Below are 18858 nucleotides of genomic sequence, written 5' to 3' on the forward strand. Positions count from 1 at the left end.
AAATTGCCAAGAACTGACGGGTCCAAACCAGGGGTTTTTTTTAGAAGCGGCTGGACAACAGCTTGTCTAAACAAATGAGGAACAGTTCCATTTGAGATGCTGCTATTCAAAATAGCGAGGATGTTTGGGCCGACTGTCTTCAGCACATCTCTTAGAAATGGCGTAGGTAACACATCCAAGGGGCATGTAGTTGGTTTCATGTGCATTATTATATCAGTAAAATGGGATAATGAGACTGGTTTAAATTCTGAGAAAAAGGATGAGCATGCAGGTGGTTCAGAATTACTTCCAGCATTTTTTCCTCTATTGTTTTTTTAATTTTGTTTCCCCATATTTAATGTTTTTGTCAAACCTGCTCTAAAAATAGTCAAAATATATCATATATCATGGCTTGATTAATACCCACAGTTATTTGCATTTATTTGAAATATGTGAAATATGGAGAAAATATCTTATTATTTTAGTTTTATTTATTTCATTTTTAAAAAAGAGCAGTTAGAACTCAAGAGTCACAGCAGCACCTGCTGGATGTCAGAGGAACTGAACATGTCTCAGGTGAGTAAAGCACACACACACACATACACACACACAGTACACCAGTTAAACTTTTATTTTGAAACAACAATAATCCATAATAACACTGATCAATAAGTGCTTTAACGCCTGGGCATGGTGTTATAACATCAGGCTCCGCCCTTCAGGTGACCTGCTCTCCTATGTCAGAGGGTCAAGAAGAATCAATAACATCACAAATCAATACATGAAGAAACCAATCATTTAAAAATCATTAATACATCAGAAAACAATCAATACTGATCACATGGAAACAAACACATCACATCTCCCCGTGTGTTATCAGTCACTATAGTAACCATCACAGTCGATGATGTCAGCAATGAATGATTAGCATGCAGCAGGGGGCGGGGCTTTGATCTCTCACCTGAACAGGAAAAAACCTTCACATAAAACTATTTGAATGTAGCCCCGCCCTAGGAACTGGCAGCCAATGAGATTAGAGGGATGGGGTTTTCACTATAGTAACTAAACCTACCCACAGTTCTTTTATCCAGTGCAACAACTCAGCTATCTAATAGCTAACAGGCTAATGCTAACTATCTCAGCATGACTCATGAGCCAACAGCTAACAATGCTAAGTAGACTAGCTAAGGGCTAACGGCAGCAGCTGATTGGTTCAGATTGTCGAGTACTTTGATCCCTGATTAACGAGGATGATATGCTGATTGTAAAAATCTGTTTAAGTGGGTTCAAATCAACAAAATACTCCAAAAGATACTTCAATGAACTCTGAAGGTAACTTCAGTCTCTAGACTGCATCATCACAATGACTCCGCCCACAGCTGGTCAGCTCTGCCTTCCTACTGGTCAGAACTCCTGATTGTCATAATCTAAATATTGATTGGTTATTGGAAGTTTTATTGCTCTCACAGTGACCACAGTGTTCACTTTGCTGGTTTCAATAAAGTTAAGTCACTCAAAAATAACATTTTATAAAGTTACAGCTGCTTGTCAATAAAATTTCGCTCAATAAAGTTTGACTCTTTTTGAAAAGCACAGCAGCTAACAGGCTAACAGTAGCACCGATTGGAAGACTAATGTGACATCACTGTCACCTTCATCATCACCATCGTCATTTTTTCCCAGCCTGCCTTTGGCATCTTCAAAACCCCTCTGACCTTTGACCCTGAGATTCATGTTTCTATGACAACCGTCCAAAAGACACAAGGACAAAAAACTTTTAAAGAAAATCTATGACATCAGATGACGAGTCTGTCATCATCATCATCATCATCATCATTAGTATCATAATCATCACAGTAGTGCAGTAAACAAACACACCAGTGTGGGTGTGTGGGCGAGTGAGTGGGTGTGTCAGTGCTCATTGGGCATGTGTCTTATGGTGTGGAAGATCCAGTCCATCTTCGTGCTCCAGCCACCGTGGTGAGCGTCGTTCATCTGCTTGGTGAAGTACTCCAGTGCCTCCTGCTGGCTCTTCTCTGAATTACAGACAGGGTTAGAGACAGACCAGTTATAGAAAAGACTTTTAGACAGACCAGTTATAGACAGACCAGTTATAGAAAAGACTTTTAGACAGACCAGTTATAGACAGACCAGTTATAGAAAAGACTTTTAGACAGACCAGTTATAGACAGACCAGTTATAGAAAAGACTTTTAGACAGACCAGCTATAGACAGATGGGTTACAGACAGTTCCAAGTACTGAACTGAGTCCCTGTGACGGACTAGAATTTAAGGAAGGACAGGAGATGGTTGCTTAGAACAGGCACTCTGCTGCCACCATGGATTGTTGGAGTTCTAGACATCTACAGCAGCGGTCCCCAACCCCCGGGCCTCGGACCGGTACCGGTCCGTGAGTCGTTTGGTACCGGGCCGCGAGAGTTGAGGCTCAGATGTGAAATGTATGGTTTTCAGGGTTCAGCGTTATTTTGTTATCGTTTTTTATTGTTAACTCGGTTTTCCTGGGTTTTTTCACGTGTGTTATGAATAAATCTTCTTTTTTTCAGTACCGGTACTAGTTATATTTTGTTGTATTTATCCGCGACACCTTAAAGGCCGGTCCGTGAAAATATTGTCGGGCATAAACCGGTCCGTGGTGCAAAAAAGGTTGGGGACCGCTGATCTACAGCATCATAATACCACCTGTCTCCTGCCCGTCCGTCTCCCCAGTCTTACCCAGGGCCAGGGTTTTTCTCAGGTAGGCAATGTCATCAAAGCTCTGCAGTTCAGGCATCCCGCAACCCAGCATAAGGGAGAAGAGATTGATGAAGAGGCTGGCGTGCTGACGGATGGCGAGGTATGCTTTGTAGCACATCTCCTGGAACCTAAACAGGAAGACAGAGAGTGAGGCGGGCTCAGAGGGAGACAGCAGGAGGTGCAAAGAGGAGGGACAGGGCACCTCTCGAACTCCTTGGTCTTGGTGGACTCCTGGATGCCTTTACTAATGACGATGAGGAAGTCCTGAGTAAGGACAAAGGGTACGCGCTCCCTCTTGTAGCCAAACTTCTTCTTCTTGTGATCCAGGAAGTGACCAAAGTCAATGTGGAACAGCTGGAGGAGGCAGACAAAGAGTTAGGCGGCTGCAGTCCCAGGAAGCGCTGTCAGGGCGTGGGGTCAGAGGCTCACCTGTCCGTTCTCTTTCACCATAATGTTGGAGTTGTGGCGGTCTCCGATTCCCAGGATGAACGTGGCAACGCAGTAACCCGCACACGAGCGCGTGAACAGGTCGATGGCCCGATCGTACCTGTGGGACAGACAGGAAGTGAGCAGAGGGCAGACAGGTGTTCATGCAAACAGGTCTTCAGACAGGTGAGCTCACGCTTCGCCGCGGTTCTTGTCTTTGATCCAGTGATGCAGCGTGTTGGAGTTGAACTGCAGCGCCCCCTTCAGGCCCCCCTTGCACTGAATCTGCATGATGGTGAAGCTGTTCTTCACGACCTCGATCAGACCCACGCAGTCACCGATGGAGAGGCATCCATAGGGCAACATGCTAATACACAAACACACGCTCCGTTAGCCAGGTGTTGGTGTGATGTCACAGCTAATGTCACGGGTTCTCACCGCAGGTCCAGACCCTGGTTCTGCCAGATGTTCTCCATGATTTTAATAATCTGCAGCGTTAGCATATCCTGACGCAGGTCTGTAACAGAACACACTACATTACCCACAGTGCCCTGGCACAGCTGTGAACAGCAGTAATACAGTTAGCGTCGTTACCATCTCCGTTCTTGAAGATGATCTCGTTGTTGGTGAAGAGAAGCTCGGACATGATGTCAGGGTTTTCCCAGTTCAGCCACAGGGGGCGCTTTGCCGAGGACATGATCCTGCACTCCTCCAGCCTAAAAGCACACAACACTTTTTAAAACATTGTTTTACTTTGTTGTTTTTTAAGCCTGAAAACACGCTGTCAGGAAGATCTTTAAAGAATAAAACAAGTCAGTCAATATGCAGATGCAGATAAATAAACTGTCGCTACTCTCTCTGTCCCTGTCCCTTCCAGACTGATCTTAGTCATAGTCACACACACTAAAAGATCTGGTCATGCAATGATCGGTCAGGGAGGAAGTTATGCAGTTATTTAACCAGTTACGCCTACCTGAGATTTCCCAGCTGGTGAACTGGATTCAGTGGAGAGACGAATCCCTGCAGAGCTTCCATGTAATCTGGACGAGACATGTGCTCAACCAGAAACTTCATCTGAGTCTGACAACCAATCGTACAGAAACACACGTCAGCGTCAGCCAATCACAGGCCAGATTTAAGTTGCTTTGTTTGTTTTCATACTTTCTGAGTCTCGTCCTTCTTCTCCTGCTTCAGTGTGTCAGTCAGATTCACCAGTTTATCCATGGCCTCTACCTGCACACACACACACACACACACACACACACACACACACACACACACACACACACACACACACACGTGTTAGTAGCTCAGTTTTACAACGACCAGGTGAGAGAAGCTTCGTTAATCACTGACACTGCTGTTTCACTCTGCTCCTCTGTGTTATTTTCACACTCTATTCTGTGTTTAACCTCCTAATATTTTCCCAGGATACTTCCTGTGAGTATATGTGTCCATGCTTCTGATTGGTCTTCCAAGGCTTCCTGGTTCCTGTGAACTCACAGGTAGACTGATAAATCCTGGATTAAGAGCCACTTTTGTTGTGTGGTGATGATCTTAGGTTAAGAAAAACTAGATGAGGAGCTCATGCTGAACTGGACTCAGAAGACCAGGTGTGTCAGGCTCACCTGTCTGTTCAGGTGTTTCAGGTACATCCCGCAGGCTCTGCAGAAAGCTTCCAGCAGCAGACCGAAGCGTCGGGAAACCGTCTTGTTGTGCATCTCTGACCTGTGAGAACACTTCCTGTTAGATTAAAAATGGCCAAACAGACGGGTTAGATCCCTCAGGTAAACACCAGGACATTTGCACTCACTTCAGGTGCCAGAAGAAGAAGTGCCCTATCCTCTGATTGGTCAGAGCTTTCTTTATCAGGAAACGGGCCAAAGGATTGTCCAGGTACATCTCATACTTCAACACCTGCAGAAAAGACCATGAGACAAAAGACGAAAGATAAGTGTATGTATGTGAGGCAGTACACAGACAGGTGAGGAGTCCAGGTGTGTCTACAGTGTGCTGCAGAGGAATCTGTGTGAGGCACACAGCAGCAGGTGTGCAGACCATTTACCATTACCAGACGCACCTGTACAAGTTGCAACAGGTACTGCGACAGCTTGTCATCCGTCAGGCCCTGCACGAGGCAGCGCAGCGCAAACTCTCGGACCATCGGGTCAGGAAAGTTACAGTCCAACAACTCGAGAGCCGACTCGGGCTCCATCAGAGGCCACTCCTTCAACAGACAGTACATCTGAGGGAGGGGACAGGTGACAGAGAGACAGGTGAGTCAAAGTGAGGGCTTGAAGCATTTTTCCCTGACTGTGATGGGACGTTCGGTACCTGAGAAACTTCGTCTCTGGAGTTCCATTTGACAGAAAGAAGCAGCTTAGGGAGAGACTCTGGGATGTTTACACAGTAATGTCTGCAGAGATACAGACAGGTAGAGACACAGGTAGACAAATGGGGAGAGACAGGTAGACAAGGCAGGTGGACAGGAACATGCACAAACAGAGAGAGTCACGTGAAGCTGGCAGACATCTAAAATCAGACAGACAGAAAGGTCCAGAAAGTTTCTGTGTCAAAGATCATGTTAGGTAAATCTGGGACTATTTAAACCTGTTCAAATATACCTGGATCAGATGTTTAACTGTGGGTTCAGAACGTTACACCGTTCAGAGGACATGCCTCCAAAAATACACCTGCAGGGTGTTCACTCCGTTACATTCATTCTCACCTGTGTCTCCAGAGGAAGTCCTTCTCCTGCTCCGAGAGCTCGTACAGCGGATCTTTGGAGCAGAGAGAGCGAAGCTGCTCGGCATCGCCTGATGAAACACTGCTGTCACAGGCCAAACGGCTGCTCTGAGGGAGAGGTTAGAGACGGGTGAGAGACGGGTCGTCTGAGGCAATCGCTGAGTCTTCTGTATTTGGACCTGAGTCACAGGTAAGCACTGACAAACTAAAACACACAACAACATCGGAAACACAAACTGCACAGGGACATTCAGGACTGCTGCTGCTCTTCGGTCGAGATGAAACCTATAAAGATTACACCACAATTCCCAAAGAGGCAAAAAGAAGCCAAAGGCAAAACAGCTGGAAAGCAACTGTGTTCACTTTGATGAAGACCCTGAAGAAGAGCACTGTTAATGGAAGGCAAGCACACAGGAAACCACTATCGATAGATAGATAGATGACCTCTGTAGAGGACGTGGTCTGGAGAATTTCACAAACACACCAAAGCTCAGGGGGCAGAGAGGGAGTTTTTCATGTTGTAGTTACCAGGCCGTGGCAGTAGTTGTAGCCCAGCTCTCTGCTGATGGTCCAGTTGGCGTGCTCTTCAATCTGCTGCTCGTCAGGAAAAACAACGATCTGATTGAACCAGGAGAACTCCAGCTCCACACACGGGGTCTCCTGCAGACCACAACACCATCATTAAATACTCACTTCAGGATCAGACACATTTCTACTGTCTGAGAGAACTGGTTGGGTACCTTGTTGGGATTTGAACCCGCGACTCCAATGGGGTTGAGCAGGTCCTCTAGGCCATGAGGAACGGGCCACAGGCTGAGAGCCACCTTACCACAGACCAGGATGTCCTTGTAGTCGAACAGGTTTACATTCCCCCAGGCCAGAGGGCAGTGCTCCTGTGAGACAGGTGAGACAAAGGATCAGTCCTGGCTCCTCCCCTTTTATCAAGCATGCATCGATGGTCATTTCACCTGATGTAAAATGTGCTGTTCTTATTTAAACAGCTGACTCTGAGTTAAATTTAACAATAAGAGTAATTAAATCCAGGAGGAAACAAAAGCAGCATGTTGATACGAGGAGATCCTGAAGGCTGCTCCAACAATGATCTGATTATATTTGAAGTATTAGTTCAGTTCTCCTCCAAACCCCAGCAGCTGTCTGTTGCAGGTTTAAGTATCTACTAAAATAAAATAAAAGCTTTCTAACCTGTTTGTTTCTATTGAATAAGCAGAGCTGTTCATACATGTGTAGTTTTTAGCTGTTCACATCTATGAAGCAGATGATATGTAAAAGGGAATTTTGCCAATTTTGCAGTTTTTTATATCATGTGTAATTTCCATTGCGCATATCAATCACAGTTAAATTAAAGTGCGGTGATGATGTCATCAAGTGCACGTCCGTTCCAACATCAGAACGATCGCGCCGCGTCCTCCAGTTCTCAGGAACTCCAGATTCCCGTGGGAACTTCAGAGGTACGAGTGGGACGAGTACGGACTTGCGTACTTGAGTCCTGAGAAACAACCTGAGACAGGTTCAGCCAGGCAGTCTTACTACACAGATCACCTGTACTCCCTTCTTTCCTACCTCCTTAGCTCCTTTCCTTCCCTTCACAGAGCAGATAGACAGGCAGAGTCTGGCTGAACGAGGGAGGTCAGCCAGGTAGATGTCATAGGTCAGCCACTCATTCCACCTGAAGACAGACAGGTGAAGGTGAGCAGACAGCCAGGTAAAAGGACCGACAGGAGGGGGGCAGATGTTTTAAGGTGTGTGTCTGGGTGTGTCGTACCTGGGGTTGGAGCAGGGCACTCTCTGGGTGTTGACGTTGTCACAGAGCGGCTCTCCTCCATGATAGATCCCTGTCCTCACATAGATCTACACACACACACAAGAAAATCCTATCTGATGTTTTGGATTCATATCACATGCAAGGGTGGGGCTGATCCAACCATCCACCCAAACATCCAGTCCTCTCTCTCCAGCTGAGAACCTCTGCAGAGTCCTGGGTCTCCTCCTGCTACGACCCTGTGAGTCCTTCTTTGAACATTAAAGCTTCTCAAAGCAGGTGATAATTACTGGAGTCAGGGCTGATGCTTGATAATGATAACACCTGTGTTAGACCCCACATGTGATGAAGCAGGTCCAGGCAGCGAGTACCGACTCACCTTATCGATGTCTCTGATGTTCACGTTCACGTACGTGGCGCAGAGTAGCCGAGCTCTCAGCAGAGTGTTGAAGGCCCACAAGGAGCGAGGAGGAGAACCGTCGCCTCCTCCTGGACAGGGAGACGGCTGAGGAGTCCGACGGCTGAAACACACACAGCTCAAGTCACCTCCTGTCCTGTGTCCTGTGATACCTGCAGGTGTGATACCTGCGGCTGCCATACCTGTAGGAAGGCGTGACGAAGCCTGAGGCGGGAAGCTGAGAGTAGAGGCTGTCTTTGGACACGAGCATCAGGTGAGGAAGACGTCCCACGATGATGCAGGAGCGGATGTACTGCAGACACACAGGTGAGGAACTGAAGATCACCTAATCCTGGATGACACTTTAATCAGACGTGGATCAGAGAGCCAGCAGAGAGTGCTGAGGCTTCAGCAGGTATGTCCCTGATGATTGGTTACAGCGCACCCCTCCAAATCAGCTCCGCCCTCTGTGTTTGGATTCATTCTAACCTGACACTCTCAGAAAAATCTCAACAAGCTCATGCTGGACAGTCTCACCTGTCCTGTATGTGACATTAATGTGAACTATGGACAGCCGGTCGGTCAGGTGTAGGACAAACTGTGACAGGTGCAGTGACAGCCACAGGATCAGCTGTTACCTTATACTGACTGAGAGGAAACTTCTCCAGCAGGTACTCATCGCAGCCACACACCTGAGAGGCACACAGGGAGGGAGACGGGTGAGTCGACAGGTGTGGAGGCAGACAGGTGGACACAGACAGACAGGCGTACCTTGAGGATGTACTGGCCCTGGTACTCCTGAACGCAGAGGCGGAGCTGCTGAGGTGAAAGGTGCATCGATCGGCTTTTCTTCCTGATGGACTCGGCGATCAGCTGCTCAGGTAAACTGTCATGACTAACCTGCACATACACACACACACACACACACACACACACACACACACACACACACACACACACACACACACACACACACACACACACACACACCTGGTGACTACCTCACCTCCTGTTCTGATTGTTTCAGGAACCAGCTCAGTGTCCAGGTTTACCTTCAAGGTGTACTTCTGTTTGGAGTTTGATGGAGACACGATCACCCAGATGGTCACAATCAGGCGCCCTGCACAGACGGGTACAGGAAGTCAGACAGGTATAGAGAGTGAAACAGGAAGAGACCCAGGTAAGCAGGTTCTGGGCCCAATGAGACAGGTGTGTGACAGGTAGACAGGTACAGGAGTATGAGGTGCCGTAAGGGACATTGTTACTGAAACGCTCTCACACACACTACTAAGGTGTCTCGGATAAATACAATAAAGTAAAACCAGTACTGCTACGTGTAACAGGGAATTCGGCAAGTATGTCCTGTTTCCCCTAAGCTTTTTATATTGGCAACTCAGTTGTTAACACTATTAATCAAACATTCTAACGACAATCAATTTTTAATAAAGACTTCAAAATAAGTCAATTCGCAGATGATACATCTATTTTTATTAAAGTGAAATACGTGGTAGAGAAAACTAAATTTTCTCTAAAGCTTCTCGTTTATCTCTCAGTATCAAAAAATGTGAACTTCTCCCGATTCATACAAGCTCTGACTCCTCAATAGCTTTGGTTAGAGTTGAACCTAAAGTTAAATATATAGGGCTGATAATATCTAAAAAACCCAGTTAGCAGAGAAGACACCAATATTTCTAACTGTATCATGGAGATGAAGAAATCACTTAGCCACTGGTTAATCAGAGACCTCGCTATTTTTGGCAGAAACATCCCATCTAAAGCTGAAGGCATCTCCAGATTGATTTATCCTTGTCACTCTTTATATACAGTATCTCCTCTAAAAACATTAACACAGTTATTTTCCAATTTTTGTGGAGGAATAAAACCCATTACATTGAAAGATCTCAGCTTGTGAAGGAATACAATAAAATATCAAACCTCCAGAATTTGAATTTATGGTTGCACCCTTAGAATTAAACGGTTAAAATCTTGTCTGTCACAGCCAGACTCTACTTAGCTCCACATCCCATGATCCTTGTTTAATAAAATAGGAGGATTAGACTTTATTTTGAAATGTGATTCTGAGGTAAATAAAATCCTGATAAAGATATCGAACTTTCCAAAACAGACTTTTTTGGGAAAATGAGATTTACCCACAACTTCTCCCCATGATTAAACCTTATGGAATAATAGGGTAATAACACTTAATCAAAAATCAATTTTCAAGAGCGACTGGTTTAAACAAAAAGATTATATTCATAACAGATTTGTTGGATGATAACGGTGTCATTCTAAGTTACACAGACCTTTCAGAAAAATATTGTCTAAACTGTTCTCAAAGAGAATATAACACATTTTGTAAACTGGTCCCACTGCCTCTGCTTCATTTGATTAATAATTTTATGATATACAATAATTTCTCATCAGTGCTCCCAAATTTATTGCTAGGGCAATGTCAGCTGTTTGATAAAAATGCAATAATAAATTTATTAGTAGTTTCCTCAAAGACAAAATATTTCATAGTTACAACAGAATGGTTACATTGCATGGTTCTAATTTAGTTATTTCATACACTGGATAAAGCATACTAAAAATTTATGAAATAGTCTATTCTACCTAAAGTTAAAGAAACACACTTAAAGTAATAAACAAAATGAATCCTGTGGCAGAATTTCTAAAAAAGAGATTTGGCTTTGAGGTGGATCAGTGTTCTTTTTGTACTGATGAAAATGAAACCCTACAACATCTTTTTTCTATGCCCTATCACACAATGCATATGGTGCAACTTAAAAAATTGATTTCCCTAAATATTAATGATGTGCCACTATTTGAATTACATCATAATTTTTTATATGAATCACCTAGCATTGGGTGTCTCAGACATTATTAACATCATCATACTTTTGAGTAAATATCATATCCATTGTGCTAAATGGAGGAACGCTAAGCCTTCTCTCCCTGGTTTTATTAATGATTTTAAGATATTTTTTTCTTTGCTGAAAAAGACAAAAAGCACATATGCCAAAAAAGTTAACCAGGATAATGCCCGTCTGCTATTCTAAATTTTGACTTATGCTGAGGCTTATATATTGTTAAGTAATGCAGCTGCTTCACGTAGGCAGGCTGCTGAGTAGACATCTGTGTAGTGGTTTGTTTGAAATCTACCACTTTTTCCTTCAGTTTCCTTGTCAAGAAACAACTTCCTGTTCAACTGAAACGGCTTCCTGTTCAACTGACATGCCTTGGTTTTTCAGTCGTGTGTGAGAGTGTTTCAGTAATAATGACAGGTATAGGGTGCTTCTGGGCCCAGCAGGTTTAGGAGTACCTTTGTCCAGCTTGCTATAGATGTGCTGGGGCAGCTGGGGACTGGACTCCACGTTGGGGGGGTAAACGTAGAGCGCCTGGCTGTGGGCCCCCCCTCCTTCCCGTTCCTCCATGGCCTCTCTGCACACGCTCAGTATGGAACGGCGGAAGTCCTGGACCTCCGGGTCCTTCATCATCTCAAACTCGCAGACCGGCATCCCGATGGCGAAACCTGTGGGGGGAGGAGTCTAAAGGGTTGATGACGTGACTATGAGGTCATAGTGTGATTACATGTGATGGGGCGCTCCCTTACCGATCTCACGGTTCAGGATTTTCTCCTCACGGTTGCCGAGTGGCTCGATGACCTTAAGGATGGGGTGGAACAGGCGCAGGTCGCACAGCCGCCTCGTCTCATCGTAAAACTCCTCCCTCTCAGCCTCCTGGGTCACGCCCACAAAGATGTAGCACGACTCCTCCTGGCCAATCGGAGACCAGAATTTATAGTTGGACGTGAGATAGAAGGAGGGGGTGGGGTCAAAGTTAAGAGTGTTTACCTGCAGCAGGTGGTATAGGGGGTACTTCCTGGCCTCGGAGAAGAGCTGCTGCTTGATACTGATGAGAGGAGTTTCCCTCAGACACTCCAGGCTAACCATCATACCTGAAGAATGTCATGGAAACACCATGAAAATGCCATGGAAACGCCACAGAAATACAACAGAAACACAAATATTAAAGGTGAGCTGAAAGAGGACGAAGGTAAGCCTGTACGAGTGAAGCCTGTTTTCAGTCTTAAAAACAAAGCTGTGACGTCATGATGGCACCCGTTGTCCGACATCATGACGTCACAGAGCTACTCCCAAGCTTACATCCACCCGTGGGTGTACCGTTAGGCAGGCAGCAGTCCACCAGGATCCGGGGGGGCATCAGGTGGAGCCCCCATAGTTCCCCTGACGATGGCCTGGGCACCATGGTAACCAACAGTCACACCTCACCTCAGTGCTGGGCTACCTGTGAAAAGAGAGAGAGCTGCAGGGGTCAGAGGTCACTCTGGAACAGATGCAACTGTTTGAATGGGTGAGGCCTGTACCTGTGGGCGGAGTCACATAACCTGAAACTAGACTTGATAAAACAAGAAAGTGAGACTAATTTTGATCACATCTTGGACACAACACCTGTGAAGGTGTGTGGCCTCCTCTTTAGCCCCGCCCCCTCTCCTTTGCTACCCAGCCTTCGTACTTTGTTTGGGTGTTGTCTTCTTTGATAATAGGAGGTTTATCAGAGAGTGAGCAGGTGTTGTGTCCTCCTCGTCCTATTACGAGCCGTAACGATATTCAGAGGATGAGTTTGTCTATGAACAGCTGCGATTATAAGAAATATCATCCTCTGTGAGGGCTCCTAAATATCAGTATGAGTTTCTATGGTAACATGTTACATACATCATAATGAAAGTGTCACATGACGGGCCACGCCCATATGAGAACACCTGGGAAAAAACAGGTGCTACAGCTGCTGGGTCACATGATTCTCAGCTGAAGTGAATAGATGCTGAACAGAGCAGCTTCACTGACTGAGCGTTTGTATTGGTCCACAGGTAAAGTGGAAGGGCTAATGTGTGTTATATGAGCACAGGTGATCTGATGTTCGCTAAAAACAGGGAAATATTTTATCAGTGAAGCAGACAACGAGGCGATTTAGGAGAGGAGGCTGGGTTTAACCAAAAGCAAGACGTTTATTATGGCTAAAAGCAAGCATAAACCACAATAAACAACCATGACAACCTAGACTGGGGAAACTTAAACAGAAATAATTGGAAAACCTGGAAGACTGGAATTTATCGAGAAACAAAAGGAGGGACCGCTGGAGATTTGCAGATGCACTGACGAGGAATCAGTGGAAAATAACACAATGTATACACACAGGAGAGGATGACAAAGGAAGAAACACACGGAAAAACAGCTGGAACAAATTAGACTAAATGAGACGGGGAGGCAAAAACCACAACACCGAACGTGGGACGCAAGACCGTCAAAATAAAACAGGAAACACTGAGAGGCAGACTTAAGACACACAGGCTTGACACATCAACGGAGATGGATAAACAGAGAGTCGAAGGTGAGACACAAAGAGAGGAACAGGGGAAACAGGTGAGGAAACAGTGACACGACTAAGACACAAAGGGACGAGGGAGCGAGAGACAAACATGGAGACATAAACACAGAGACACGATAGACTCTTACACGCAATGAAGACACAGCTCAAGCACACTTGGTCCATGCTGAGAGTGGTGTCATCCTGTAATCTCTTACGAACTACCTCCAACGCTTCAGTGACTGGGATGCAAGTGAAGAGAGATGTAACGTCGTACGAGACCATGGTTTCATCTGCCTCCATAATGACATCTCTCACCTTCTCAACAAAATCCAGGGTGTTCTGGATGTGGTGTTCAGAGCTGCCCAGCAGCAGGTTGACGATCAAAGCCAGAAACTTGGAGATGTTGTAGGTGACCGAGCTGATCATACAGACAGTTTGTCTTAAAGGTGCACCCTGTTAAAATGTCTTGATCATGCTCAGTCATCCACGTAAGCACATCCTCGAACGCTGTGAGGTCAGCTTTTGATCAGCTCTCTGTGAATGGTACTCATAGCTGTTGATCAGTGGTCAGTTTGCATATTAATGATCATAAACTGACCTCACAGCCCATTGTTCCTTCAGTGGTGCTGGTTTCAGTCATTGTGCAAACGTCCTGTTTAAAGAAAACCTGCAGTCAGCTGAGACTGAAGAAGTCACCTGATGATGATGATGAAACGTTTCTCCCACTGAAAACATCCAGATGAACAGAATCAACCCTTTGTGCTCTCTCTCAGATCATTCTCTGTTAGATTACATGTCTTTAATCGGCATCTGATAACATCTGTGGAGTAGTGAAAGAAGGGTCATGTGATCTATGAAACGCTCCTTTTAGATTGGTCAGATGCTGCCGGCCCCGCCTCTTCATGCAAGTGTGCAGCTAAAACCATGATTTAACTTAAGAGTCATCCTGGGTGACTGAGAACCGTCACAGATATCCTCATGTACTGTTGTTGTTGTTTTTCCAACCAGGCTGTCAAACAAAGGAAATAGGACACACACACACACACGCACACACACACACACACAGTCAGGACAAAGCAGGGGTGCGTGTGTGTGTGAGGAAGCAGACTTCCTGGGGTTGTTTTCCTGTTGACCGGCTGCTTTAACGCAACAGCAGTTATTTCTCTCAGAGTCTCAGAGCATGATGAGGCGATCAGAGGTCAGAGGTCAGCTCCTGCTGTGAGGCGCTCACACTGTTACTGTGTTACAGACTCCTGCAGAGGAGAAGATGGAGGAGCTGATCAGCTGTTTGAGGCCAGCCAGACTGAGAGGAAGTGTCCTGTGAACCAGGGCTGCTGGTTTGAATCCCGTAGGTCACCATGGGCAGAAACATGACGATGAATGAAGCGCCGAGAGGTCAGAGGTCAAAGCATCACTGAGGATAAAAACAAACCAGCCAAAGATTCTGAACAACCAACAAAGACCTGAGGAGGTCCAAACACACGTCCCAGACTCTGATCTAACGGACAGGAGAACATTTCTGACAGAACCACACATAAAGAGATACAGAGGGAACCCCAGAGAACCTCACAGAGAGATGCATCCACCCCAACCTCACAATAATCTGACAGAGAACCTCAGAGAGGTGTAAACAGTTTTTCACAATCTGAACAAGAACTCTGCTGTTGTTGTTTCACGGTGATGTCCTAACAATCAGCACAAACATGTCAAACAAAATGACCTGATTTCAGGATAAAATAAACATTTTTTTAATATATTTTACAAACAGGTTTGAGGAATTTTCACAATAAAGTTCTAAAAAGATTAAAAGTTGTAAATGGAGTTTTGTTTCTCAGACTAAATAAATAAAGTTCAGAGTCAGAATGCTTTATTATGTAAGTGTGGACCTTCATCGATCACGAGGCTTGGGTCAGCAGGAAGCTGATTATGCTGTTTGTTTATTTTGAAAATCTCAGCTGCGGTTTAAACAAACAAAAGCTCTACAGTCACGTGACCCGCGGACATCCCACTGACTGATGACATCACACAGGTAAAAACAGGAAGCGCCGGCTGATGTAACAAACCAGCCCTCCTCCTCTCCGTGACCTCAGACTAGGAAATGGTTACCATGACAACAGGAGTGGGAGCATCCATGAAAAAAGGAGGAGAGTCTTTGTTCCTACCTGGGGGCGAGCCCGAGGGTCCAGCGGTGCCGCATCCTGTCAGTCCATTCGTCCAGTCTGTTCGTCTGTCTGCGAGTCTTGGTCTGTGCTCACGTGTCCGCCCCCCTCAGCTGATCCCGTCGGACACACAGACAGACGCCGTCCCTCCGTCTGAGGCACTGAAACTGTCTGTCAGTCCGTTCGCAGCGGGCTGAGCAGCAGCAGCAGCAGCAGGAGGAGGAAGTGGCTTCTCCCGGAGCCACAGAACAATGTGCGGCTGAGGAGGAGGAGGGTGTGTGTGTGTGTATGTGTGTGTGCGTGTGTGTGGGGGGGGGGCTCATCCTGTGCCCTTCCTCTCTTAAAGGGCCAGCAGCCTCACAGGGAGGAGGAGCTGACTGCTGAGCTGCAGGTCAAAGGTCAGCTTTAGAGGAGCAGAGCAAGCTGTGAACCAAAGTCCATTCAAATTTTGACCGATTTAAAGATCATCAGTTAATCTTAATCCTGTGTTTGTTTCCAGGATTGTGTGTGTGTGTGTGTGCAGGGGGCGGGGCTCGCTGGATTAAGGATTAGATATTCTCCTTTCTCTGATTTTGCTGTTTTCTCTCCATCTGTCAGCCTGACCCAGTATCCCAGCATGCACTGTGTGTGACGTCAGACCCCCACAGAGAGACAGCAAACACAGAGGGACCACACAAACATCAGTCTGTAAGGCTTTATTAATTTATTAGACTCTACTCTTCAGCATCAGCATTTGCATCTGGACGGCTAATACAAACAGTCCCAGGTGCGACCGTTAGGCCACGCCCACACCGTCAGGTGAGGCCAGTAAGGCACGTTCAGGGTTACTGTGTTACAGGCTGCGTGTGTGTGTGTGTGTGTGTGTGTGTGTGTGTGTGTGTGTGTGTGAACACAGGGGCCACAGTGGGTCCAGCCTGACCTGCTCTCCCGGATCTGTCACACTGCAGCGTCAGCTGTCATGGCTGCTGCCTGTATCCATGGTGAGGACCGAGTCTGCTGATCCTGAGCTACAGTTCAAATTGATGAAGCAACTCCTCTTCCTCAGCAGCCACACTGAAACACATCATCGGGACACCTTGGACGATTACTTTGCAGCACAAATCACAACAGTCGCCTCCGAGTGCTTCATACGGCGGGACAGTGGGGAGGAAAAACTCCCTTTAAACAGGAAGAAACCTCCTCGGGGCAGTGGGAGGGGCTCTCAAAGAAGGAGGAGTTTCAAACCATCAACTCTGACTCGTCCATCGGTTTCTGACAAAGCCTCTGCTGCCTGGAGCTGACCTGCTGACACCACCCATCATCATCACTGTCCTCCACACCTACACACTCGCACACACACACACAGTATCTCACAGAAGTGAGCCCACCCTCACATTTTTGTAGATATTTTTTTACATCTTTTCACGGGAAAACAATGTAGATCTGACACTTTGATACAATGTAAAGTAATCAGCTTGTGCAACAGTGTACATTTGTTGTCACCTCTAAATAACTCCACACACAGCCATTACTGACTGAATCACTGGGAAACAAAAGTAAGTACACCCATAGATGAAAATGTCCAAACTATGCCCAATTAGCCATTTTCCCTCCCTGGTGTCATGTGACTCGCCAACACTCTGAACTGAGCTGCAGCACAGTGGCCGAGACCATCCAGCAGTTTAACAGGACAGGTTCCACTCAGAGCAAACCTCGCCATGGTCGACAAAAGAAGCTGAGTGCACGTGCTCAGTGTCATATCCAGAGGTTGTCTTTGAAAACAGATGTATGAGTGCTGCCAGCATTGCTGCAGAGGTTGGAGGTGTGGAGGGTCAGCCTGTCAGTGCTCAGACCAGTGCCAACCATGTTTCCAGGCTTAAACCCTACCGAGCATCTGTGGGGCATCCTCAAATGGAAGGTGGAGGAGTGCAAGGTCTCTAAGGCTACGTTCACACTGCAGGTCTTAATGCTCAATTCCGATTTTTTGATCAAATCCGATTTTTTTGTCTGCTTGTTCACACTACAAATAAAATGCAACAGCAAACGCGCTCTAGTGTGAACCCTCAAAGCGGCCCGCATGCGCAAAAGAAGACGTCACACACAACGCGCTCTGTTTAGACCCAGAGCAAACAATATTGTTTGACTGATGACCCTTAATATAAAGACTTCGGACTTTACGTTTCCCAATTTTTGCTTTAAGTTATTTTATTATTTACATAATAATGTAGATAACCTAATAATTATTCTTATTGCTGTTTTAGAGGAGCGGTGCTTCAAAGGATAGTTGCAGATTTCTGTCAGAATCTGCAGATTATACAGTACAAATAAAATGTTCACGTTTCTCCAACGTTGTCTTCCAAACAGTTTCACTAACATCTACACTGGGTGGCCAGGAAGCGTTCACGATGTCTTCTCCGGCGCTGATAATCGGCGTCTGTCTCGTGTCAGTGACGTAAAAGACGGATTTAATGTGACATGACCGTTGAAACAGCAGTCGCTTTCTAAAACATCGGATATGTATCGGATTCAGTACCACATACCAAAGTGACCCAGATCGGATTTGAAAATATCGGATTTGTGCTGTTCACACTGTCATACCAAGATCGGATATGGGTCGCATAGGGTCAAAAAAAATCGGATTTGATGCGCTTTCACCTGCAGTGTGAACATAGCCTAACATCCACCAGCTCCATGATGTCATCGTGGAGGAGTGGGAGAGGATTCAGTGGCACTTTGTGGAGCTCCAGTGAACTCCATGACCAACAGAGTTGAGGCAGTGTTGGAAAATAATGGTGGCCAAACATAATACTGACCCTTTGGGCACAGTTTGGACATTTTCACCTCTCTTTTGTTGCCAGTGGTTTAGACATTAATGGCTGTGAGTTGATTTATTTTGAGGTGACAGCAAATTTACACTGTTATACAAGCTGCACACTGACTGTATCAAAGTGTCATATCTACATGAAAAGATCTGACACAATATTTACAGAAATGTCAGGGTGTGCTCACTTTTGTCAGATACTGTAAGTACTTGGACACACACACACACACACACACACCTTTCATCAGTGCACAGTACCACAAATACTGCAGTACAACAGTACCACAGGTACATGAAGGAGGACGAGCAGGAGGGCACAGCGAGTGTCTCTGAAGCATCAGCTGATCAGAAAACGCAGGAGCTGGAACGCCGTCCTGTTAACCCCGACATGACTGCACGTGTGTGTGTGTGTGTGTGTTAGTGAGTG

At 45.9% G+C, this 18858-nt stretch overlaps 1 protein-coding gene across 3 annotated transcripts; it reads right to left on the reverse strand.

The window, feature by feature from the left end:
- Positions 1-587: 587 nt before the first annotated feature.
- Positions 588-18850, reverse strand: LOC134624158 (phosphatidylinositol 4,5-bisphosphate 3-kinase catalytic subunit alpha isoform-like). Of its 3 annotated transcripts, XM_063469133.1 has the most exons (30): positions 15635-18850; positions 13788-14886; positions 13619-13711; positions 12266-12389; positions 11936-12039; positions 11695-11857; positions 11404-11613; positions 9134-9201; positions 8853-8981; positions 8720-8773; positions 8285-8394; positions 8064-8205; positions 7688-7773; positions 7486-7591; positions 6645-6797; positions 6433-6564; positions 5888-6012; positions 5494-5575; positions 5240-5404; positions 4973-5076; positions 4788-4887; positions 4321-4392; positions 4133-4239; positions 3754-3875; positions 3598-3676; positions 3356-3526; positions 3163-3280; positions 2936-3087; positions 2713-2861; positions 588-2015 (listed from the first exon to the last, which is right to left on the reverse strand). In XM_063469133.1, the coding sequence occupies exons 4-30, from the start codon at positions 12348-12350 to the stop codon at positions 1891-1893; spliced, it is 3213 nt and encodes a 1070-aa protein (XP_063325203.1). In that variant the 5' UTR covers positions 12351-12389; positions 13619-13711; positions 13788-14886; positions 15635-18850; the 3' UTR covers positions 588-1890. The 3 variants fall into 3 exon arrangements, with proteins under 3 accessions (XP_063325203.1, XP_063325202.1, XP_063325201.1); XM_063469132.1 differs by having other exon boundaries at positions 13619-14886; XM_063469131.1 differs by lacking the exons at positions 13619-13711; positions 13788-14886.
- Between the last annotated feature and the right edge of the window lie 8 nt (positions 18851-18858).

Source organism: Pelmatolapia mariae, linkage group LG3_W (genome assembly GCF_036321145.2).
Source record: "Pelmatolapia mariae isolate MD_Pm_ZW linkage group LG3_W, Pm_UMD_F_2, whole genome shotgun sequence".
Classification (NCBI taxonomy): domain Eukaryota; kingdom Metazoa; phylum Chordata; class Actinopteri; order Cichliformes; family Cichlidae; genus Pelmatolapia; species Pelmatolapia mariae.